The 26,079-nt window shown below is 38.7% G+C and overlaps 2 protein-coding genes across 13 annotated transcripts; both read left to right on the top strand.

The window, feature by feature from the left end:
- The first annotated feature begins 2,663 nt into the window (after positions 1-2,663).
- LOC132609290 (protein LONG AFTER FAR-RED 3) lies at positions 2,664-21,675 on the top strand. 12 transcript variants are annotated; one of them, XM_060323185.1, is made up of 15 exons: positions 2,665-2,881; positions 3,375-3,547; positions 5,076-5,177; positions 7,296-7,368; positions 8,269-8,375; positions 8,459-8,582; positions 11,865-12,059; positions 17,868-17,953; positions 18,838-18,945; positions 19,205-19,300; positions 19,388-19,486; positions 19,616-19,690; positions 19,974-20,105; positions 20,205-20,320; positions 21,132-21,675. In XM_060323185.1, exons 1-15 carry the CDS (start codon positions 2,782-2,784, stop codon positions 21,325-21,327), a joined length of 1,782 nt encoding a protein of 593 aa, XP_060179168.1. In that variant the 5' UTR covers positions 2,665-2,781; the 3' UTR covers positions 21,328-21,675. The 12 variants fall into 12 exon arrangements, with proteins under 12 accessions (XP_060179166.1, XP_060179167.1, XP_060179177.1 ...); XM_060323183.1 differs by having other exon boundaries at positions 2,664-2,881; positions 19,974-20,320; XM_060323184.1 differs by having other exon boundaries at positions 2,664-2,881; positions 3,381-3,547; positions 19,974-20,320.
- A 560-nt stretch (positions 21,676-22,235) lies between these two features.
- LOC132612127 (uncharacterized) lies at positions 22,236-23,099 on the top strand. Its single transcript, XM_060326463.1, has 2 exons — positions 22,236-22,292; positions 22,611-23,099. Exons 1-2 carry the CDS (start codon positions 22,236-22,238, stop codon positions 23,097-23,099), a joined length of 546 nt encoding a protein of 181 aa, XP_060182446.1.
- Positions 23,100-26,079: the final 2,980 nt, after the last annotated feature.

Consider the following 26,079-nt stretch of genomic DNA (forward strand, 5'->3'; position numbering starts at 1 on the left):
TCAAATATTCAACAGTCAAGCTAAAGCTTTGAAAACCCCAGGCATAGTTGTTGAAGGCATCATAGTCCTCAGCAACTTTAATCAATCCAAGCGGTATGTTGTAGTTTACGTCTCTTGCCCAAAGAACACTGTGCACAAACCAAACTAAGCACAGTGCCTCCTTGTGCTTTTTTGAGAAAGTTTTGGACTCCAAGTCTTGCAACAATTTCTTTTGAATGTAGCTCTTTCCCACTAAGTTTACCAAAGAGACATCATTCTTAGCTTTGGAACCCTTTCTTAGCTTTGGAACCCTTTGCTTTCTTAGCTGCCTTGGACGTCCGGGCTGGCTTGGTTAATACAATAGTAGGAAGAGGCTCACAAGGATAACATCTCAATCCGGTAACTATGGCAAACTCCTTCATGCCAAAGCAAACCGACATGCCACAGTAATTGATCCAAATCTCATCCTTTCTATCACAAATAATCTTACGCTTCAAAAGCTCAGAAACCATTGTCATTTGAAATCGGGCACCGGTATCTCCAGGCAAATCTAAATAGAGCCCAAAGCAGCTAGCCCTAAAGAAATTCTCCAACCCCTGCTGCCGGAGAATTCCCCTGAAGGTGTCAAAGCCCTTGCCCATGGTTGATCTAACCACAAAATCACCGGATAAATCCTTATTTCCATTCAGCGGCATCGTCACGCCATACTTTTCAATGCTGAAACTCTTGACGACCTCCTCAATCGAAGGTCTATTGGGATCTGTGGCAATACTAGAAGACTCAACAAGATTGGCATCCACATTATGTTTCCTTTTTCTTCTTAACTCGGCCAAGGTCTGATCTGTTGATTCTTCTTCTTCTCCATTACCATTTTCAGTTTCTGCATCTTCTTCACCTCCTTCATCCCCTTTAGCTCCTTCATCCCCTTCATCTCCGTCTTCTTCACCTACTTCTTCTTCATCTCCTTCTTCTTCTTCACCTACTTCTTCTTCATCTCCTTCTTCTTCATCTCCTTCAGCATTTTCTTCATTTTCTTCATCTCCTTCAGCAAAATTTTCATCATCTTTTTCACTTTCTTCTCTAGTTTCTTCACTTTGTTCATTTTTATCACTTTCTTCTTCATGCCCAACAGAGGTTTCGTGGGTTTCCTCTCTTTCTGAAGCCCCAGTTTCACTAACTCTTTCCTCATTTGTTGATTGACAAATAGCAGTCACAAGTTTATCTAATGGTGTCTCCCTCAGTTGGTTTCTCTCCTTTTCTTTTAACTGGAGCCATTTTATCTACACACAGGAGATAGAAAAACAGTTTTAATTGGTTAGTGCAACATTCAAAGTAAAAAGGGAAAAGCAATATGTTGCAACAAGTAATCAGTTGTTGCAACAGATTAATAATATGTTGCAACAAAATACGAAGCTATTGCAACAACTTATTACTTGTTGCAGCAGAATCTTAATATGTTGGAAATAGAAAAACAGTAGCAACAGCTTAGCAACTGTTTTGATTTTTTTACAACAACTTGTTAATATGCTACAACAACTGCTTCAGTTGCTGCAAAAACTTCAACAATTGTTTTGATTTTATCCAGCAACTGTTGGATAAAATCAAAACTTTTCCTAAACCAGAGCATGACAACAACAACAATAGCAAAAACATCTAAATTTAACTATAAAACATCTATATTTCACTACAAACACATAACTATCACAAATCTCACTCACAACTTAAACAAAATACACCAAATGAGATTTTTTTTAACCATGCAACCTCAGCAGAAGTTTGCAACTGTCAAACAAGTGCTGAATTTGCTGCAACAGCAACAACAACAACAGCAAAAACATCTAAATTTAACTACAAAACATCTATATTTCACTACAAACACACAACCATCACAAATCTCACTCACAACTTAAACAAAATACACCAAACCATGCAACCTCAGCAGATGTTTGCAACTGTCAAACAAGTGCTGAATTTGCTGCAACAGGTAACCTCAGTTGTTGGAAAACATCAACAAAATTGCAAGCCTTTTTTTTCGAAACAACAAGGAGAAGAAGAACAAATATAGCACCAAAAATCATAATTTCACAACCACAACCACTATTTACAAACTCACAAACCCCAACAAGTGCAACAAATACACGAAACTACAACAAATCAAACAACATTCAAGAAAAACCCATGCTCTTCTTCATCTTCTCTAACCAAAATCATCATTTTCACACTCTGATTTCAAAACCCTAACTTTTGAACCAAGTGAAAAAAAAAGTTTACCTGAGAATGAATAGAGAAGTAACAGCAATGAAGAGAGAGAGAAATGAGCAGTAGCAGCAGCAGCAATGGAGAGAGAGGAACGAGCAGCAACAATGGTGGTCGTCGGTCGCCGATTTTTTGCAGCAGCAACGGAGAGAGACAGAGACGAGAGAACTGAGAACTGCTTTTTTCTTTTTTGAAATAAAATGAACAAGTAGTTGGGATCGTGGGTGGAAGAAGTTTTTGTATAATGTGTGTGGGTTGGAAGAAGTTTTTGTATAATGTGTATGGACTTTTGTGTATTTTGTAAAAGATTATAAGTTTTAAAAATTATAATTCAGTCCCAATTTTAATTAATCACATTTTCAAGACAAGTTTGACCACCATTTCTAATTATGAGATTGTTTTGGCACCATAAGTTAAATATTCCGGGTAACCTTTTCATCAACGCCATAGCTGAATATGCAACCACCAAAAATCCATTTATCTTCCAACGTTTTTCCCATTAATTAATTATTAAGAGCATTGAATTTGTGCAAAGGCAAAGAAAGGATGAATGCCTTCTGGATTACCTTCTCAGCTTCAATTATCGTCCTTATTTCCATAGCCTCACTTCCTCTTCTCAACAACAACAATAACAATTACTTAAGAAGTACTTACTTATCAATGCTTCTATCACTTTTTCCTTTGTATGATTTTCATAACTAGTGGTCGCAATATTACTCTTGTAGTTTCTTGTTCCTCGATTTCTATTACTATTTAGTGTTTCTTGTACTGTACTATTATTTTGTTGTAGTTACTATTTCTTTTCAGAATGCTTTGTCATGCTTTCTTAGTATTTTGCTTTGGCTCCTTCATTTTCGTTTTTTTTTCTTTTTTCGGAACTGTTTTGAAATGTTTTCCCTTGAGTCGAGGGTCTACTAGGTAAGGTCTGCGTATACACCACCGCCCAGACTCTACTTGTGGGATTACACAGGCTATGTTGTTGTTGAAATGTTTTCCCTTGAGTCGAGGGTCTACTAGGGGTAAGGTCTGCGTATACACCACCGCCCAGACTCTACTTGTGGGATTACACTGGCTATGTTGTTGTTGTTGTTGATTTTCAACAATCAAATGGGTCCTTATTAATTTCCTTCATTTCTTAGTTGCAGACTTGCTGAACTGGAGAAGTAGTTCTTCATGTTTAAGTGAAGAAGTTGCAGATTTGCTGGTGACAAATGGGACCATTTATACCAGTGATGAAACTCTCCCTTTTGCTGATTCTATGGCTATTCGCAACGGCAGAATTCTTCGAGTTGGCAACTACTCTTCTATAAAGGTCATTATTATTTTTTTTTTGACTAAATTCTCCTAGGATTGCCATAGGAGAAACCCATTTTGTAAAGTCTAAGAATTTGTGTTTGGATGCAACTTCTTTTTGAAAAGGAGTTTGTCGGAACTTTTTGTGTGTGCATGTATTGTGAAAAGATAAAATTAAATATTGCATTGTGATATTGAATTCTAGTATAGAAAATAGAATAAAAGATAAAGTTTTACTAAGAAGTGAGAAGAGTAAAGTGAGTTGATAGAATATTTTTGTGTGTTGAAAAAGTATTATAGCTTTGCGTTTAGGGGCAACATACACATTCTTGGACATGTCAACGGGGAAAATGGGAGGAGCAATTTGTAATGGACAGAGTAATAGTTTCGGATAAATTGCAACATACCTCTTTTTTCTCCTTAATGATAAAACAGATTGCCTTTGGTTGCTTGCAACAACAACATACCCAGTATAATCCCACAAAGTGGGGTCTGGGGAGGTTAGAGGGTACGCAGACCTTACCCCTACTTTGGGAGGTAGAAAGGCTATTTCCGATAGACCCCCGGCTCGTGCCTTTGGTTGCTTGCAAGTGCTTAAAATTCAATGAAACAAAGGTATATTATATGTTAGGTGAGATAGAGTGGCTGTTTAGGATGAGTAATAAGGTTTGGATGGGTAAACATTGCAATAAAGAAGTGATACCATTTAGGTCACTTGCTCCACTTAATTGTCTAGTGTTCTTGGAGCAGATGCAGGTTTTGCATCTAATTCAATCCCTAAGCATTCTTGCCTATTTGGCCAGGCTTCTAAAATCAGCTTATTTTGAAAAGTGTGTTTCAAAAAGTACTTTCGGTGAGAAGCAGTTTGTGTTTGACTAATCAATTTGAAAAATACTTTTGAGAAGCAATAGTGTTTGGGCAAGTTTTTAAAAGTGTTCTAAGTGTATTTACTCATAAGTTTTTTCATAAAAGTACTTTTGGTGAGAAGCTACTTTTTTCAACTTGTCAAAAACTCTGCTTTTACTCAAAAGCACTTTTTCTTCTCCTAAAACCTTGGCCAAACACCTCAACTTTGAAAATAAAATTAGTTTTTTGAAAAGAAAAAGCACTTTTGGTCTTGGAGAAGCTTGGCCAAACAGGCTATTTGAGGTTCATCAGATTGCAGTTTGCACATTCTATTCTATCAATTTTGATTTGAAAGAGGTTTACTATTTGAATGTTGTCTATTGCCTTTCTCAACTGACTGATTTCATGAACTTTTGTCTCGATATATGTTGATGCCTTCATGAGATCACATTAGTGAGACCCAAAAATGTACATCCGTGCTAGTGTACAATTAGGATCTGAAGGTCTCTTTGCTATTTTAAAGCTAACGTGGGAATTAAGTGCAACTTATAGTTTTGGTTTCTTGGGTGCGCATTTGATTTCGAATTCATTTATCCCTTCATCTTTCCCCAAATGCTAAAGAAACACACTATTAAGATTCAAGTAGTTGGTGAAGCATATACTGTAGTCAGAGCTGATGTTCAGGTTATATGTGAATGCAGAAATTGGAAAGAACTTGGACTAAGGAGCTAAATCTAGACGGAAAGATAGTGGTCCCTGGATTTATTGATTCCCATGTGCACTTCATCCCTGGGGGACTACAGGTTTGCAGCTCTCCTACCATGTCATATCTGTGTTTCTTGTCAAGCTTAATCATTTCACTAGGTTCTTGACAAAGTTTGGCTGCAGAGTTGGTAATTTTCGTACTTCATGCTTGGGTGTGCTACTGGATGCAGGGCATAAATCCTCTGAGATATTGTAGGGGGTCATTGTAAAAGTGAAAAAGAAAGTATCTAACTGGAAAAAGGAATATCTATGCTCAGTAGGTAGGGTGGTTTTTCTCAGACTGCTTTAGCATGGCTTTTGTCGCTTTCGTTAGTTTCATTTCCGTATTGCTTTGAATTGTTTGTGCTTATCTAACCTTTTCTCGTCATGTTTTCTCTTGAGCCGAGGATCTTTCGGAAACAACATCTCTATCTTCTGAGATGGAGGTAAGGTCTGCGTACACTTTACCCTCCCCAGACCTCACACCGTGGGATTTCACTGGGTATGTTGTTGTTGTTGTTGTTGTTTCCTATCCCTGTCAAGGTAGAGTAAAGGATTGACCAGTTGAGATGAAAGACAATGAAAACATCTTTACACTTGATCAAATGGGGGATTTGAGTAAATAGGGAGTAGTTTGGAGTGGAAATCTGGAGAACTCATAACAGAAGCCTGCTATTTTATTAGCCTTGCAGATATAGAAGTGATACAAGCTAAATGTGGTTGTCTTGGCCCATGGTGCAGGTGCACCGGTAGAACATTCCACTCCTTTTGAATTGGAACCTGGAAATATATTAAGAACTTCTGAGAATGTTCTTCTGCTATGTTCCATTACGGAGTAGGAATGGGAGGAAAATGTCCTTTTGGCATGACTAATGTTTAGGACACATTCCCCTAAAAGAGCGACTCCATGAGCTCTATTCCTTAATCCTTAGTAGTGAAAAGAAACGGACGAGAGATCTGCTTTATGAGAACAATAACAACAACAACAACATACCCAGTTTGATCCTACAAGTGGGGTCTGGGAAGGGTAGGATGTACGCAGAGCTAACCCCTACCTTTGTGGGACAGAGAGGCTGTTTCTCATAGACCCTCGGCTCAAGAAAAGCTTTTTTCAAAATAGGAGAACCCACAATCAATTGAAAAATTGAAGATGGTGTCTACTCACTGTTGAAATATCTAGATCAGATGCAAGATTTTTCTTGAAGTACTGACAGTCAAAACCTTGCTATAAAAACTCACTAGTTCAGGAATCTCGTGTTGGCCATGGAAATTGATGCGTAATCCAGTATCCCCCGAAAGGTTGCTTTTGTTAGATAGCTGCTCATAATGATTGTTTAACACATAGAAATTTGCAGAAGGGGTCTATCTTTGTGTAGCAGATGTCATCTTAATGAATGAACTGGAACATGAAGTTTCTGACTAAAATTCTTCTGCATTTTCCTGTCCTTCACAACTTTGGCAACTATTCCTAAACATTTTTGGATTGCAGTGGGTAGTGCTTAATGCAGGTAAAAACCTTTTTTTTCGTGCTGGGTGGGGAGAAAGAACAAAAGGGAGATATAGAAGATATGGAATAGAACATCAGCATGTGGCTTTGGGTACTACTGATTGAAGAAATTGACGTTTTTTAAGGCAAAGCACATCCTTTACATATTTTGAAGTGTAAACGTTTCCAGTTAAAATGCCATAAAGAATATGTATGAAGGCGTCGTCACTAGCGTGAGAATAGTAGTAGGAGATACAAAGGACAGAAAGAATCCACAAACTTCACTAACTCTTTGATCCCTTTCGCTAACTGTTCTTTATACCAAAAAAATGAGAAGCATGACACATTCAAATTTTAGTTTGTGAATGGGAACAGTGGAACCTTTAAATATCTTTTATTTCTCTACTTCCACAACCTTCAACCAAGGCAAGATTGAGCCATGTTGCAAATGCTATGTCTATGCTTTCCAATATGATCAACAGAGGAGTCGTTACAAAGGATCGAACTCTCAGATTCTTAGGTTTTGGACTCTATTCACACTCAGACATCATATGCTTGTACGAATAGTCAATGAAACACTCTACCAGTCAAATGCCATTTGTTTGTTAGAGTAGTTCCTATACAAATTAAAGCATAATATTGTATTTTTTTTTTATAGGTATTTCTCTTAACCTGTTAGTAACTTTGGCAGATGGCACGAGTGGAGCTTCGCGGAGTAAATACAAAAGATCTTTTTGTGGACAAAATTAGAAAAGCAGTTGCAAGTAAGTTTGTGGCTGTTCAGCTGCTCATAAAACTACAATGTTTGTCACTTTGGCATGCTCCATCTTTACCATGGCTGATACCAAAATCATCTCCTTTCTTGTCACTGGGTAAAAGATTGTAGGTTCCTTTGGCAGCAGACATTTTCAATTACTTTCCCATTTACTACAACTTTGAAAAGGGGCTAATTTTGATAAGAAATATTGAGGACACTGGATATGTACTTTAATTTGTATCTGTATGCTTCAATGTAGTTCACTCAATAACATTGTTGTTGAAAGCTCAATTGACGAGCATTTAATAACTGAAGCTTGGTGTAGCGCAGGTTGGCATTTTTCTTTGCTCACATGGTGCTTAAGTTCAGGCATCAAGGCGCTAAAGAATGCGTCTGATTGCTTCTGGACTCTGTTTTGAAGAGGGGACACTAACTATAAGTACAGCTGGCAAAATTTATGGATGTACATGTTAGTGATTAAGAATAAGACACTGGGAGATGTGTATAACTAAAGTAGTTACTAAATTGGAATAGAAACTTAAAGTTACTTTTTTTTAGAAGATAACATGTACCAGTATTTTGAAGAATCAACAGCACAAATATGGAAAATTCATATTTGTTATTCTTTATTTGATGATCTCCTCCCTCTCTAGCCTTTTTTGATTGCAGCATTTTTTTTTTTTACTTATTGAAAATGGTTAACTATGACGCCTTTGGGTTTTGTCCTTTTATTGTCATCGGTGAGAGATAAGTCGATGCACTTAGAAGAAGAAGAAGACGCTCAATCCCGGAAGTCCATTGCGGATTGTCTAAAGAAAATGAATGAATAATAAATATAGTATTGACTGTCTTGAATTGACACTACCAGTATCAACTTTATCATGTCTTTCTTTGGAAATTTTAATAGATGTGAAACAAGGTTCTTGGTTACTGGGTGGCGGTTGGAATAATGATATTTGGGGAGGTGATTTACCAATGGCGTCGTGGATTGATAGTATTACTCCTCATAATCCAGTAAGACATTTTCATGAAATTACATTCTTTCGCTTTAGAAGTTACATCAATCTCTTGTTTAAGATTTGGCATTTCACATGCAGGTCTGGTTATCAAGGATGGATGGTCATATGGGCTTAGCTAATACAGTGGCTCTAACACTTGCTGGACTTTCACGTAACAATGAGAATCCAAATGGTGGAGCTATTGTTAGAAATAATGACGGGGGTAATTCATTTCTCATCTTTATATATCACTGTGTTTCTGTGTTCAGCAATGCAGATGTTGTCAAATGGCCACTTGCTAACAACCATTATAAGGTCAATGGAAATATGATCTCCCTTGAACCTAGACTTTTTTCAGTTCACCTAAAGGTTCCAGCTATAAGCGGCAACCAATAAGGCTCACATTTATGTTTCGAATTATACCTAAATCTTAATCCCATTGCTATAAATAAATAATTTTTTTAGAAGAAATTTGGAGATTGATTACTGTTGATGACTTGATTCTTTAAAATAAATGAAAATTTTCTACTGCATTCGGACCATTACTTGCAACTGGAACTTTTAGTTGTTGCCTTGTCTATGTTTTCTATGTTTATAATTCATCAAATGATTTTTTTTTTTCGTTAACCATGTCAAATAGTTTGAAAGGATTTTTGAGTTTGTAATCATTTTTAATAAAGTATTAGTTTATTGAACTGATGGGAACCCCGTATAAGATATTTACAGAAGTAAAAGATCCTACCCAAAAACATGAATTTCTATAAAGAGCATTCAATCATCAATAGTGATTGGAATGTCATATTAGCACTTCACAAAAGAGGAAAACATTCAACTGATGTGTAAAAAAGGTATTTTCAACTCCTTCAAGAGCCCTTGTTTTCCTCTCCTGTCCTCGTTCTATGAGTCCACATGAGTACAAAAGAGCTACTTTCCATGCTCTTCTTCTCATAGTTTTGGCAGCATCAACTCCACTCCAAACATTTTCCACAAGATATAGTATGGCCAGTATGTAATGGAGCAGCGAATCAATTATGATCGACATTCTCTTTCACTTTCTTGACATAAAGCACCATCTGATGTAGATTTTCCTTCGTACAAACTCACTGTTAGGGTGGATCCCCTAGTCCCATGACTCTGTTAAAGTGAATTAAGACACTTATCTTGGTGTCTTAAGAACCCTTATTGAAGAGTGAGGGGATTCCCTATCTCTCCTTTTAGGATTATGACAGAGAAAGACTTCAATGAGATGATCCATTCCTCTGTTTTTTCCCATCTCCCATTTTCTTTATCCATAAATGATATTCTTTTGTATTAATCCAAGTAAGCTGTTGAGCTCTTCCATCTCTAATCATGCAGGTTTCTCCTAAAGTTCAGGTCCTATAAATTCCACCTCTGTTGTCCGCAAAACTGGGGTATTGCTGGTGTCTGTGATCAGGATTTTGGAGATGGACCGGCAGGTGTCTATGAAGGGACATCATCAGTCCATTTCTCCATAGAGTTTTGTTTTAGAAACTGTTCTAGTTCCGTGGCCTATAAAACTAACATATATGTTAAAATCCCCACACTTCTATTGTGTTCCTCCAAAGAGTTGCATTGTGTTGCAATATAATGTGGTTAGTCCTCCTATCCCACTTGAACTCTATCCTTCTCGATAATGACTTTCCTCTACAACACATGATACTTCTTGCCAATACCTCTAAAGGCATTTTCCCTGAGAGCTCTGTAAGACAAATCAAGTCCTTAACCCGTAACCCTTAACTTTCATACAGGATATTGTTAGTTTCCAATTCACTAGATGATATCCTATAAAACGCTCCTCTAAAGTTTCTCTAATCTTTCTGCAACAATTCCCACTGCGGATACTAAAGATACAGGATATTGTTAGTTTCCAATTCACTAGATGATATCCTATAAAATGTTCCTCTAAAGTTTCTCTAATCTTTCTGCAACAATTCCCACTGCGGATACTAAAGATGAGTAGTATGCCTGTATACTGAATAGAATGCTCTTAATCAGTGTTTGCTCTACTAGTGCTCTCTTTCACTTTCGTTAGATATTTTTCTTTCACCTTGCTAGCCTCTTCTCAACTCTCTCGTCATTAGATTCCATACGGTGTGCTTAAGACTTCGAAAAAGGGCCAACCTTACAGCTCAGGACCTTACTAAATGTTCCACGTTCTGTATGTCACCATTGGAATGATCTTGCCCTTCTTCAGATTTATTTTCAGGTTCAAAACTGTCTAAAACCATAGCAGTTTCTTCAAGTGTTGGCGCTAATCACTAAACCATCTTCCCTTTATTTGGTGGTGTTAAATGTGAATCCCCTCAAGCAACCTCTAACAGTTGCTCTATTCTGTTATTTTGTTAGGTGCTTGGATCATCTTGTTGTAGACCATCTGAACTTTCGAAGAAACCTATGGGGTTCTCCAACTAGGTCTAAGAATTTGACAATAGTCTTCCTAAATTTATCTGTTTGTCCATCTCTCTTTGAATCCTTAAGCCTAACATAGTCATATGCTTTTTCCATATTCAATTTGCACAGTATACATGCCTCTCCACTATTTATCTTGGAGTTCATTAACTGGTTTGCAATTAAACTTGCGTTCAAAATCTGTCTTTCTTCCACAAAAGTATTTCAGGATATCGTCATCATGGTATCTATGGCCTTCTTAAGTCTAAAGGAAAGCATATTTCTGAAAAATCTTATAGATGTTTTCAAAATTGACTTGTAGATCTAAAGGATGTTAAGTTTCCCATTCTTCTTTGGTACAAGTGCAATAAATCATGTGTTTAGGCTCCTCTTAAAATTTCTACGTAATGGAGATAATTAAATGCACTTAGGAGTTAGGACGTCCTTTACTCTGTAGAAGTATTGCTGGGAGTTTAATCCATCAATAGTTTGGCGTCTTTTGTTAATCTCCATAATCATGGAAGTGTCAAGGTTTAGTTTCTCCTAGGCCATGTTTTTCCTGTCACAATCTAAGTTTCTTATATAGTTTACTAAGCTTTGAGGTCATGTGGGTCAAGAAAATAAGTGATATTACTATGCAACCCTATAGTGCCTCAAGTATCATTCATCTTTTAAGCACCCAATGGTATGGATCTATGTACTTTTTGATGCTTCCGTATTTGGATAAAATAGGCAATGCCTTTGCATTAGTATTGAGCGAATTGTCTGTTCTGCAACTGAACACAACGTAATGTGATTTTTAATATTTCTGAAGCATGGCTACAATCTCATTCGATTTTTTATTGTGAAAGTTGTTCAGTTATGAATACATGTATGGTTTTATCTTTTCATTCATACTAAATTGTAGTAGTGAAAACTTGTGGTCACAATTATGATTAACAGTCTTGAATCAATAAAGTACCCAGATCAACTGCCTTGTAAAAAACAACAAATGAGTACCCAGATCGACTGTGCCAACTTCAAAGAAGTTTGCTAAAATTTTACATGCTCAAACAAGTATAGAGAAGATCCTTACTTTCTTTGGGTCTTACTGCAGAACCTACTGGTCTGTTGATTGATTCTGCTATGAAGCTTGTCCTTTCCCACATCCCAGAAGCCTCAGTTGATGAAAGGAGGGAAGCACTATTAAGAGCTAGCAATCATGCATTAAAGAGGGGTGTGACAACAGTTGTGGATTTTGGCAGATATTTTCCAGGGTCTTCACCTGAGTACCCGTGGGAGGACTTTTCAGGTTTCAGTTCCAACTAGAAATAAGATGGAATAAAATCACTTTACTGGAAGGGAGAATGATCTTTTATAATTATAATACAGGAACTTTAAACATTTCAAAGATAAAGTACGTGATCAGAGATGTCATAAGCAAATTGGACCACCTTTCTAGCTTTTCAAATAGGATATAGAAGTTGGTCCGTTGACATGTAAAACAGAACCTTAACAACTAAAGTTTCTTTTACTTCTGTTTCACTACCTGAGGTATCGCTATGGACTAGTGAAAGAGTTGGTTTTTTGTTATGTGATAGAAAAACCATGTGCTAGTTTTACTTGGATGATTTTCTATTCCTTGGAGCCAAAGGAAGCTCTATTACTTGGAGCCAAAGGATGTATTACTTGGAGCCAAAGGATGCTAAGATGTGGCGGAGAATTGAAGTGCTCATGTAGCACACTTGGAGCCCAAGTCATTTTAAAATGAGAGGCAATTCTTCTTTGTTCATCATCCCGAAAATCATTTCTTTATAGTTAGTAGAGAGTTGAGAGAGCAATATTTCTTAGCTGTAATTGGGATCTCTCTCCTTCCTTTGTTAATAATATAAAGGCAACTGTTCTCTGGTGGACTTAGGATTACTTTGATCCGAACTGCGTTAAATCTTGTGTTCTTTCTTACGTTTTTGCTAACAATTGGTATCAGAGCATTAGGGCTCTTTGAAGATCCAAGGAGGAAGAACAAGCAAAGATGAGTTCCATGAAGTTTGAAATCGATAGATTCAGTGGACGCAACAACTTCAATATCTGGAAGATCCAGATGATGGTGTTACTGTGGAGAGAAGGTTCAATCCATGCTATTGACAAAAAGTATTCCAATGGTACATCGGCTTCCGACAAGGAGAAGATTGAAAGGGATGCATTGAGTGTAATCCAACTGTCCCTTGCACCTAACGTGCTTTGTAAAGTGAGTACAGGTACCAAAGAGATAGCCAAGAAGTTATGGGACATGCTACAAGGGCTTTACCAGGACCGATCGGTGACAACAAGGATGTTGTTACAATGGAGTCTTCACAGATTTAAGATGGTTCAGGTACTTCGTTACAAGATCATTTAGACGTGTTCAATAAACTTGTTATGGACTTACTGCATTAAAAAGGACAGGGAGACGTTTGCATGTGCTTTGCTATTTTCATTGACTTCAGGATATCGTGATATCGAGAATTCAATGGTGTATAGCAAAGAACCTATCAACCTCGAGCAAGTGCGGCATACACTTAACTCTAGTGATGTGCGGAGGCATTTTGAAGGAGATAGAGATGATCAGGAAAGTGGGCTCTTTGTGAGAGGCTAGACTAGCCAACAGGGAAGGAGAAAATCAAAGCACAGATCAAAGTCTCGTGTGAACAAGAAGAATGCAGATTGTTGGGGTTGCGACAAAAAGGGGCACTTTGAACGAGATTGTCCAACGTCAAAGTCCAAGGAAAAGGCGAGTGCATCCACAGTTGAACAAGTACATGATTCTGATAATGATTATGTACTTACAACATCATGCAATAATGGAAGTTATGGAAACACATGAGTGTTAGACACAACTTTTACTTTGCATATGACATTCCGAAGAGACTGGTTTAGCAAGTATAAGAAAAGTTGACGTAGTAATGGGAAATAATGCAACTTGTGCAATAGTTGGCATTGGCTCAGTTCGGGTTCGATGCCATGATGGAGCCATGAGGACTATTACACAAGTCTGTCATGTTCCTGATCTGAAGAAGAATTTGATCTCCCTGGGTACTCTGGATGAGCAAGGCTACAAGGACATGAGTGATGGAAGAACTATGAAGGTGACTAAAAGTTCTTTAGTCATGAAAGGCTAGCTGGAGGATGGCCTCTACACATTGGCAGGAAGCACCGTTGTTGGCTCTGCAAATGCATCTTCTGTGCTGTTATCTAATGATGACAAGGAAAGATTATGGCACATGAGATTTAGTCATATGAGCGTACGTAGACTGGAGATGCTGAGCAACCGTAACCTTTTGAAAGGTGAGAAGATTAGCACACTTGAATTTTATGAGCACTGCATTCTAGGGAAGCAGAAGAAGGTCAGCTTAAGCACTGGCAAGCACAAGATAGGAGGGGTGCTAGACTACATCCATTCTGATTTATAGGGTCTCTCTAAACTTCCATCGAAGGGGGAAAGAGGTATCTTCTAACTTTCATTGATGATTTCTCACGAAAGGTTTGGGTGCGTTTTTTGAAGGTGAAGAGTGATGCTTTTGAAGCATTTAAAGAGTGAAAGATTATGGTTGAGAATCAAATGGAGCGGAAAATCAAGTATCTTCGCAGACAATGGCTTGGTGAAGAGTTTAATGATTTCTGCAAGGTTCATGGCATCTCAAGACATAGGACTATCAGGTACACCCCACAGCAGAATGGAGTTGCCGAGAGAATGAACAAAAATCTTCTTGAAAAGGCTCATTGGATGCTCCTACAAACCAAAATGTCCAAAGTATTTTGGGCTGAAGCAGTTAACGCTACTGCTCATATTGTCAATCGATCTCCAGCATCGGCGATTGATTTTAAGACTCTGAATGAGGTATGATCAGGTTGACCCTCTAACTATTCATGCTTACGAGTATTTGGGTGTCCAGCTTATTATCACGTTAATGAAGGAAAGCTTGAACCAAGGGCTAAGAAGGCCATATTCATGGGGTATGTGGATGGAGTAAAAGGGTACAAACTTTGGTGTTTGTCTTTACTCAAATTTATAGTTAGTAGAGATGTCACCTTTGATGAATCCTCTATACTTGATCCTCGTAAAGTTTCCGTGGAGTTTTCAGGAAATAAGAACAACGAGCAGGTGGAGCTTACCAACGAAAAGGATCAATAGACTCAGGTTGAAGTTGAGTCAAAAGATGTAGATCTTGAAGAACTTGCTGTTAATGAACCATACACAATTGCAAAGGGAAGGGAGAAGAGGCAAATACAAATATTGGAACGCCTTATAGATTAAGCAAATCTGATTGCATATGCGTTTGTAGCTGCAGAAGAAGAGATTAGGAATTTGGAGCCCTCCTTGTTTGTTAAAGCAACTTCTCGCAAGGATACTGCACAGTGGCGGTTAGCCATGACTGAAGAGATGGAGTCTCTTCTCAAGAATCAGACATGGGTCTTAGTAAAGAGGCAAAAGGGGAAGAGGACAGTTGGATGCAAATGCGTCTACAGAAAGAAAGAGGGAATTCCTGAAGTGGAAGATGCTAGGTTCAAGGCGATATTGGTTGCAAAGTGTTTCAGTCAGAAGGAGGGAATTGACTACAATGAGATTTTCTCTCCAGTAAGCATAGCTCAATTCGCGTGCCACCAATATTGGTTGCATAGTTCGACTTGGAGCTTCAATAGCTTGATGTCAAAACTGCTTTCTTGCATGGTGATCTAGAAGAGACAATCTCTATGGATCAGCCTGAAGGTTTCCTAGCTGAGGAAAAAGAAGATCATGTATGCCAACTGAAGAAATATTTGTATGGTTTGAAGCAATCCCCTAGACATTGGTACAAAAGGTTTGATGTATTCATGACTACACATGAATTCTCAAGGAGTGCATTTGATAGCTGTGTGTATCACAAGAAGATGTGTGGTAACTCAATGATCTATTTATTGTTGTATGTTGATGATATGCTTATTGCTGCTAACAACATTGCAGAGATAAATGCTTTGAAGAAATTATTGAGTAAGGAATTTGACATGAAGAATTTGGGAGCTTCAAAGGATATCCTTGGTATGGAGATTTCAAGAGAAGACGGTGTTGTACATCTTTCTCATAAGAGGTACATCGAAAGGGTTCTCGAGAGATTCAATATGCATATGTGCAAGCCTGTAAGAACACTGTTAGCTCCTCATTTTAAACTTTCAGAGTTACAAATGCCTCAGTCTGGGAGGATGAGGTGGAGCATAGTCAAAGGTTCCTTATGCCAGCGCAGTTGGTAGCATTATGTATGCTATGGTATGCACATGTCCAGATATTGCTCAATCTGTAAGTGTGGTAAGCAAATACATGTCCAACCCAGGAAAGAGGCATTGGGAAGCTGTTCAAGTGGATATTGAGATATCTTAAGGGAGCTTTTGACGTTGGTCTGACCGTTCGAAAAAGTGGTGGAGCTATTTCAATTCTAGGTAATGTGGATTCTGAATATGCAGGGGATCTTGACAAAAGGAGGTCCACAACTGGATACATCTTTACTCTTGTTGGCAGTGCCGTTAGTTGGAAATCAACTCTGCAGTCGATTATCGCTTTGTCTACAATAGAAGCAGAATACATGGCATAGCGGAGGCGGTGAAAGAAGGTATCTAGTTGAAAGGTTTGGTGGCGGAATTGAGTTTGGTTCAGCAGGAATCAAACTCTTAGATGTGATAGTCAAATTGCTATTCATCTGATTAAAAATCAGAGATTTCATGAACGCACTAAACACATTGATGTCAGGTTCCATTTTATTTGAGATATTGTTAAAGAGGGAACTATCAAGTTCATGAAGGTCATCACAGACGATAACGCTGCAGACATGTTGACCAAGATAGTCCCGCTCGCTAAGTTTGCACACTGCAAGGACTTGGCGGGAGTACGCATCAACTGATGCAACTCCGAAGAGAACAGTTGTTAGGTGGAGGTGGTATGTTCAACAAAGGTTTGATCCTTCTTGCTTCTTACAACGGGGTTGCCCAGTAAGCTTATAAGTTTTGGCCGGAGGTGCTCATATGCATGCTCGTGACGCAAACCAAGGTGGAGATTGAAAGAGTTGATTTTTTGTCATGCAATAGAAAAACCATGTGCCAATTTTACTTGGATGATTTTCTATTCCTTGGAGCCAAAGGAAGCTCTATTACTTGGAGCCAAAGGATGTATTACTTGGAGCCAAATGATGCATTACTGGGAGCCAAAGGATGCTAAGTCGTGGAGGAGAATTGAAGTGCTCATGTAGCACACCTGGAGCCCAAGTCATTTTATGCCTATAAAATGAGAGGCAATTCTTCTTTGTTCATCATCCCAAAAATCATTTCTCTGTAGTGAGTAGAGAGTTGAGAGAACAATTCTCTTAGGTGTAATTAGGATCTCTCCCCTTCCTTTGTTAATAATATAAAGGCAACTGTTCTCTGGTGGATGTAGGATCACTTTGATCCGAACCACGTTAAATCTTGTGTTCTTTCTTTTACGTTTCCGCTAACAACTAGGTTTTTGAGGGGATTGCTCCATGATCCAGCAGGGGTAAGGTATTGGGGGACTAAGTTGATGTTAAGCATCTGTAGGCTCAGCATTGAAACCTGACCCATGAAAATTTCCAGTAAGATACAGCAGTGTATACCATGATTGTATTGTTAGTTTCTTGGCAAGATGTAATTTAGCTGATGAAAGAAACATGGGAACCAAATCAGTTATTGAAAATTGTATCACACTTACAGAGAAAAAAAGGTTAAAGAACATTTGTTAACATGCAAATTAGTTGAGGTCGAAGGTAAAACTGCAATGACATCTATTCCAATATCCACACCTACCCCCCGGTGTCATTTGTTTTCTCACTCTTTTGGTGGAAATTGAAAGTTGGGATTCCTCCAAAAATAATCAGAAACTGCACGCACTTCTTGGAGGGGAAGGGGAGTCTGAAAGGGGCTGTGGGCTGAGAACGAGAGGCCACAAAGAATGGTTCAGGGCTGGGTGGTTGAATGCTAAACACTGAAGATCTGCCTCAACTGCCTCTCTATTTTTCATGATCATTTAGTTGTTCTTCTTGCTACGGGTGAAACATTTATGTAATCATTAGCTTAGTCAAAGCTTCCCTTATAATTGCAGATGTATATAAATGGGCTGATTTATCAGGAAATATGATGATCAGAGTTTGCTTATTCTTTCCAATGGAGACTTGGTCACGGTTAGTGGTATGTCATGATTAACAGTGCTTTACTTTAGAGTTTTTCAGAACTGAATATGTAAAATTTCTTTAAGAACATACTAAAAACTGAAATGGAAAAACTAATGTTGTAGATTGCTCTGCACCTTATCTTGGTCAGTGAATATAGAAAAATGTGAAAAAGGTGCCGATCTTCTGATTAAAAAGGATTCTGAGGTTTCTAATGTTTCGTATTTGTCTTTGCAAGTTCCTCCCCCAACCCCTCCTTCACACTTGTAGGATTAGTATATCATAACTTGATTGTTAAAAGTACGCCAGATTTGTTAGTTTTGTTTCAAGATTATCCATGGGATTTACATAGCACCATATAGTTATCATAAGTCTGGACTAAACAATTAGTCGCAAATGCAGCCTTTCCCTGTGGTATTTCTTAATAACTTCCATTATTGGTGAGGGAACTCTACTCATCCGAAGTACAAATGATCCTTTGTTTTTTTTTCTTTTATCCTTCTTTGCTCCCTAAAATTATTTTGAGTACATTATCATCCTTCTCTCTTCTCTGTGCCAAGGATCTCCCCGTATTTTCCATTTTATGAAACTTGCCATTAGAAGTAGCATATATAGATTGTGTTCATTCTTCCCGTCTTTATTGCATCATAGGAAACAGAGTGTGCAGGTGTGAAGTCATAGTTATGGAATTCTTGTAATATTTACATTGTCAGTCTCTTTGAGTTTTTTATACACTATAGTATTGGAAATGCTTTACATCTTTTTCCTAGAGTTGGCCCTTATGTAAGATTCTATGGTCATTCTTATTCTAGCTGATACTAAATTTCGGTGGATTATATTGCATTTCTCCTTAAATGCATTTTTACTAAGCTTGATCTTTTTAAATCTTGTATTGGTATTCAGGATCTTATGAGCAAGTCAGGGCGCGTGCTGAGCCAATGGATTTATTTGGGTGGTGTGAAGGCTTTTGCTGATGGATCTTTAGGATCTAACAGTGCATTGTTTCGTGAGGTAGGAATAAGATGCTTTCTGGTTTCGAAGAGCCTCTCTAAACTGCAAAGTTCTCTCAATTCTCTTTGTGGGTTCTATCTTCTTTATGCCTTGTTGGGCATAGGTGGCCATCTTGTTTGACGAGTATTTTCCTGTATACCCATTTCGTTTTCATTCTTCACAACCCAATAGGGATGCCACCCTGGGGATGGGGGGGGGGGGGTGTGGGGAGGGGTCTTCATTGTATTTACTGCTCTGATATCTTTCATGTCTCTTGTAGCCATATGTTGATGATCCAAACAATTATGGGCTGCAAGTGGTGGATCTGGATGATCTATACAACATGACTCTTTCTTCAGATAAATCTGGCCTTCAGGTCTATAGCTCATATTATTTTTATCTGCCATTTCGTCTCTTTTGAAGCTGCAAAATTCACTGGTCTTAGGCATAAATTACATTTCAGGTCAGCATCCATGCTATAGGTGACAGAGCGAATGACTTGATATTGGATATGTATGCTTCTGTGGCTTCTGAGAAACAAATTAGAGACCGACGATTTAGGGTAATATCCAACTGCTCTAAAGATTAAGAGATTCATCAATCAATTAAAACTCTACTTTTGAGGTTAGTTGTTCCTTCGAGGAGTAGAATCTTCAAGTAATTTCTAAATATTGCAACTGCCACTTCACAGATTGAGCATGCTCAACATTTGGCTCCAGGAACAGTGGCTCGTTTTGGTGAACAATCTGTAATTGCTTCAGTGCAGGTTATTTTTCAGATGATTGTTGCATCTCATTCATTCCCATTGAGATTAATCCTGTTCAAGCATATAATACATAATGAGCATTGGAGCATGTATGCTTGTAAGGCACACCAGTGATTAACTGTATAGAAACTCACACTCAAATCTCTATGTAAATTATATGCAAGAAACCAGAACTAACAAACTCTATCACTATCCATTTTTCTCAGCACTTAGCGATTCATATCAATTTCTAAGTTTTCAAGATGACTCAAATAATATTATATAACAAAATCCAAATGAACAGCCAGATCACTTATTGGATGATGCTGATTCTGCAACGAAGAAACTTGGTTCTGAAAGGGCAGAAAGAGGATCTTTTCTGTTCAAGTCAATCCTGACGAACAATGCACAGTTGGCATTTGGCTCGGATTGGCCAGTATGTGATTTCTGGATTTCATCTGTTTGTGTTTCTATCAGTACTCAAATTCTTGTTAAATTCCGTTATGCCATGTGGTTTGTTGCTGTCTTTTTTCAGGTCGCTGATATTAATCCATTGAAAAGCATAAGGACATCGATGAAAAGAATACCTCCTGGTTGGGAAAAGGCTTGGATTCTATCAGAGTGCTTGTGTCTCAAAGATGCGTTGAAGGCGTAAGTAGCGGTGTTGTTCTGTTTGACTCATTCATTGTTTCAGACTCTTCAAAAATGTCGACGAGTGCATGTCAGATACTCCAAACGTAGTGCATTTTTGGAGAATCCGACACGGGTGCGACACATTTTTGGAGAGTCCGAGCAACATAGCTCTTGCTCTTATCTGCTCATCAAGATAATTCATTATGTGGTGAATCTATGGTGTTTTTTTGGTGAGCCTGGAACTAATTTGAGGAGGACCAGACAAGCCACTTTAACTGTTCAACAGGGAGAAAATAAATAATGCCACATGCTGGACTGAGTCATTTTTTAAAATTGTTACTTCGAAATGGAAAGGCAAATTGCAATTGATTCTTTCTAACTAAGGGTGTGGCCTAGTCGTCGATAAAGTGGGTTCAAAGCTTAGAGACCAGGATTCCAATCCAGTAGAGATAAAAAAAAAAACACTAGATAATTTCTTTCCATCTTTCTAATCCTTAGTGGGCAGAGTTTACCCAGTAGCTAGTGCTCGGTGAAATAGTCTAGGTACGTGCAAGCTGGCCCAGACCGCAACCGTTAACCAAAAAAAAAAACAGAAAAATTGCAATCCATTTACTCTTTCCCACCACAAATTAACATTTTCTAAATGTCATGGCACGTTTCCGTTATCTACTTTTTAATTTTTCAATCTTTATCTGGTGAACTAAGTCAGTGTAACAGTAAGAACTTGGATCCATCACAAGGTTATATCCTTGGGTTGTGTTTTTCCCCAATAACATGCCTTTTAAAGTTCTGTTACCTGTCCTAGTTTTTTTTTTTTTTCCTCTGGCAGGTACACCATTTGGGCTGCGCATGCATGTTTTCTTGATAAATATGTTGGATCATTGTCTCCCGGAAAATATGCGGATTTTGTGGTTTTGTCAACTAATTCATGGGAAGACTTTGCAACTGAATTTTCTGCTGATGTTGAGGCAACATATATTGGTGGCTCTAAGGCTTACTCCATAAGATCTGAAGATAAAAAGTGAATAGCACAGGAGAGGACAATTATACTTAAAATGGATGCATAAAATAGAAACTGCTGTGCCAGCCAGGAAGCGCGATATGCTATTTATTAAACTTGCCTGGCTTCACTTTTATTGCCAGTCTTGAAACTGTTATGGAGTATGTGAATTTTATTAGTGAAATTTTGGGGCTATGATGTATTGGAATGTGATCCCCCCTCCCCTTTTCAGGTTGTACTTTATATATGTGCTTCTATAATCACTAGTTATGATATGCCCGTGCGGTGCACAGGCCCAACATTTTAACTCCTCTTTTTAATGTAATAACATGGTAAAACTGTTCTTGTAAATAATTTTTTATTTTTTACAGAATTTGCTTGAAGTAGACATTACACCAAGCTCAACATTAAAAAGCTACTGAGCATGAACTCCTCATTAAATATAATCTGTCAATTCTGTTAAAGGGAGGACTTATAACAAACTAAATCACCTTAAGTAAATAAGACTCCACCCTTTTTCTTAAATCACTGCTGGTTGCTAAATTCATATGTCAAGATAACCTTTATTCTTTTTAGTCAAGTTTTTCACTGATCAAGTTGCAAAGGCTACTGTTAGAGTAAACCAACAAAGCTACTCTGAATCAAGTAACTTGTAACGTGTCTGCACATTCACATTCTGGGCCAAAAGTACCCCTAAATTATTCGACATAGATCAATTTTACCCTCGTAATGTTTTTGGCTCCAAAATGTGCTCCAAATCTATTTTAGGACATGTCCAATGTATATCCTACTACACTAATTAATAATTAAATTATTACCAAATAATATAATATTTGGACGTTCTGTATAATTGCTTCATTTATCAAAGTTTAATCACAGTACACTCAAGCAAATTAATTCATCTTCTGCCTTAAAAGAAACTATCAATCAATCATGGCAAACATGTTAAGAGATAATCAAGCTGCTAGGGCTAATAGGTCTATAAGCCCAGTCAGTTATGGTGAATGCACGCGCTACCTCTTAGTATATGACTTATGCTACCGATGGTTGCACGACTTTTGCTATTGCTGTTAATGCTCGTAATGGAGCGGTTTATTGGTATCGTAGATGTTCGTGATACTAGTGCTTTGTCCCTAAGGAATGCAATTGTTGGTTTACTTGCTCAACATTCTTTAAGCCCATCTTATATACGTGGAATGTTATGATGGGGCAAGCAATATGCAAGGAGATCTAAATGGGCTTAAAATATTAATACAAAATGAAAGTAAAAGTGCTCATTCTATTTCGTGTTTTGCTCATCAACTCCAGTTAACTCTTGTTGTGATTTCTAGAAGATGTGATGAAGTGCAAGAACTTTTATCGTTGGTTTCTGATATATTAAACATGGTTGGAGCTTCTTTCAAGTGTAGAGATGAACTTCATGAATCTCAAGCGAAAGAAATTGAAGCAGCATTACGTAAAGGGGAGCTTGAAACTGGTAGGGGTTTGAATCAAGAATTAGGTCTTGCTAGAGCCGGTGATACTAGATGGGGATGTCACTACAAATCTTTTAAGAATTTTATTCTTACGTTTGGTCCTATCATTGATGTACTTGATGCTATTGCTGTTAATGCTTATTTTGAAGAAAAGTGTAGGGCAAAGAGATATCTTAAAGCATGTTTAACATTTGAGGCTATCTTCATGTTGCACTTCATGCGCACTGTTTTAGCAATCATAAATGAGCTTAATGCATCTTTTCAAAAGAAAGAGCAAGACATTGCAAATGCCATGCTACTTGTTGGAGTGGCAAAAGAGTGACTGCAAGAACTAAGAGATGAAGGTTGGGATTCACTTATTGATAAGGTATCTAAATTTTGTATCAAGTATGATATTTCGATGCCTAAATTTGATGAGTTTATGTTATTCTTGGAAGATCACGTCGGAGAGTTGATGATTATACTGTTTTACATCACTACCAAATTGCAATATTTTATAAAATTATTGATTGGCAATGTCAAGAACTCAATAATCGCTTTGATGAGGTGACAACTGATTTGCTTCTTGGAGTTGCTTGCTTGAACCCAATTGACTCTTTTCCAAGCTTTAACATAGAAAAAATATTGAGATTAGCTGAGTTGTAGCTTGATGATTTTGATAAATATTCTAGAATTTGGTGAAATTATTGGTTGGGGGAAGGGAATTTGGTATGTTTATTGTTAGTAGGACTCGTGGGGACGAGAATAACGTACCTCCATTGAGTCGGCGGGCATTTTGATCCACAATTTATGGTGATTCATTATGCCCGTCAAAGGTTCGTAAAAGTGAAATTCTGATAAACATGAAATTTGAGGGTTGAAGTCTGAGTAACTCCAACGGGTTGGAGGGTATTTTGATTAAAAATTTCGGTTTGACATCGTTATACCCACCAACCAAAATCTGAGAAAGTACCAAAGGTCAAAAATGAGGGTGAAGTCTCAGTAACCCGAAGCCCCAAACCCCAACTGTGCATAAATTGAACAAGTATTCTCTATATTATTGGATTTCAAAATCGAACTTGCAAAACCTTTAGTGGCTCCTGACAGGGCCGTAAACATGTTGATGGTACCGTGAACAGGTCGACAGACCGTCTTTGTACAAAGACGGTACCGTCGAGCTGTTCGACGGTCTGTCGGCAAGTTCGACGGTCCGTCTTTGCGCAAAGACGGCTTGCAGATTCAAGATTTAGAGAACTGACATATTTTTTTTTAGAAGTATTGAGTTTTGATTTCACTCGTACATGTTAACTATATTTTGTTTTTGATGATTACAGGTATGGCTCCACCCAAGTCGACAACTACACGAGGGGGTGGTTCAAGGAAAACACAGAGACAAACGGGTAGCAGGAGTCCCAGTGGTTAACCCACACTAAGAGATGAACCCTCGGATGATGAGCCCGAGGTTATGCCAGTAAGGAAGAATAGGGCTGTCGTTCCCGTTTGGAACAGGCAAGTCACTATACCGGCTCCCACACATCCCAGTTCCTCCCAGTCTAACGAGGAGGGATCATTTGCATCTGGGTCCGATAAGGGAGCCGAGGACGAGGATTCAAAGGCTGCATCCAGAGGCGGTTCACCTGCCTTTACATCTGGAGGTGATTCACATGCCTCCCAGTCACCCACTGGGTCTGCGATTTAGCAGAGTTCACCTCCAGCCAGGGGTGATTGTGCTACTATATCCTGAAAGGTCAGAACCAAAAATTTAGAAGATGATCGTCACTGGTTCATAGTAGATGGTGCTAAGGAGCTCTTTGAGGCTGGGATTGCATTGAAAAATGGCACCGACCCGAATGACAATAGAACCATCTATGAGAAGAGGCGTACCATCTTTGAGGGACTGGAGATGCTCCCCCACACCAGAGACACCATTGAGCACTATCAGCTGGGCTTCATTAATGATGCTCCTGGGGAGTACCGTCCAGTGTTAGTGCGGGAGTTGTATGCTGCATATGGAGCATTGATTGCCAAAGTCAGAAAATCGAGATAGAGGCTGATTGAGATTGACCCATTGATAGAAGTCGAGGTGAGAGGAGTAAAGGGTGATATCTCCGCTGAGGCTATCAACAGGGTGTACTTCGGTAATGAATTTGTTTCTCCGAGACAGACAGATGAGTTGGATGACAAACTTGACAGAAAGAATGAGCAGACAGTCCGAGATTATGTGGCGGCAGTGATTGGCTAACCAAGCCAGAGGGTGGAGACTACTACTATGTCTCAGCGGATAAAGAAGCGTTGGTTGACACTTGATGCCAAGTTATGGTGGAGTGTGCTACAGTTGCGGGTCCTTCCTACTCAGGCGGAAACACACTCACTATTGACAGATCCATCATCTTGGTGGTATTGATGACTAGATACTCGATTAATTTCGGGCGGTTAGCTGCAGATGAGATTCAGCTGAGGGCTTCACAACCCACCACTTCGTTGATATATCCGTGTTTGATCACCGAGCTCATTCGGAGGTCACATGTCCTTATTCTACCAGATATTGATCACCGAATTACAGCCTCGCATGTGTACTCGGTGAAGAAGAGCAGAGATAAGGCCATTAAAGAAGGCCAGGGAGAAGAGGATGGGTTTCCAGTTGCACTTGGAAGTTTTCTTATGCCTCAGAAGGCTGTTCATTCAGGGGCCACGGGTGACTCTACGGGGGGGTTACCCGCCACTATTGCCCCCTGTTGCTGAAACTAGCCAGACTTCAGATCCTGAGCCTCCAGCTACTGCTAGATGCTGCTGTTGAGACATATACTGCTGCTATTGACCCACAGACTTCGGCTCCACAGCCACAACGAGTTACCCCATAGCCAGCAGGTCCCACAGTATAGCCCCAGGGTATAACCAAAGTTGTTGACCCTTATGCCTTCTCGCTTGAGAACTTCAGAAAATTTGCTAAGCAGGCAGCTACAGCGGATCAACAGTCTAAGGTTATAGTGGCATAGCTGGGTGAGTTTTTCAATCAGAGGGTTGCACCTGCTATGGATAGCTTTGAGACACGGCTCGCAACCTTGGAGTTTTCTCAGCCTAGTACTTTTACTGATGCATTGCAGGTAGAGTTAGAGCAATTGAAGGCTGCAGTATTGATTTTACTGGCCTGTGATCCGAGTGTAGGGCCGATGCCATCTCCTGCCAGGACTGAGGTGGAAGAGGACGTGCTTCCAGTGATACAGTTTCTTGATGTTCAGGGAGCCCCTACGGTAGCTTCAGCGGTTGGTATTCAGGAAAAGAGGAAAAAAGTGATGGAGCAGGATGATGACGAGGATGAGTTG

This window comes from Lycium barbarum, chromosome 9, assembly GCF_019175385.1.
Source record: "Lycium barbarum isolate Lr01 chromosome 9, ASM1917538v2, whole genome shotgun sequence".
NCBI classification, from domain to species: Eukaryota; Viridiplantae; Streptophyta; class Magnoliopsida; order Solanales; family Solanaceae; genus Lycium; species Lycium barbarum.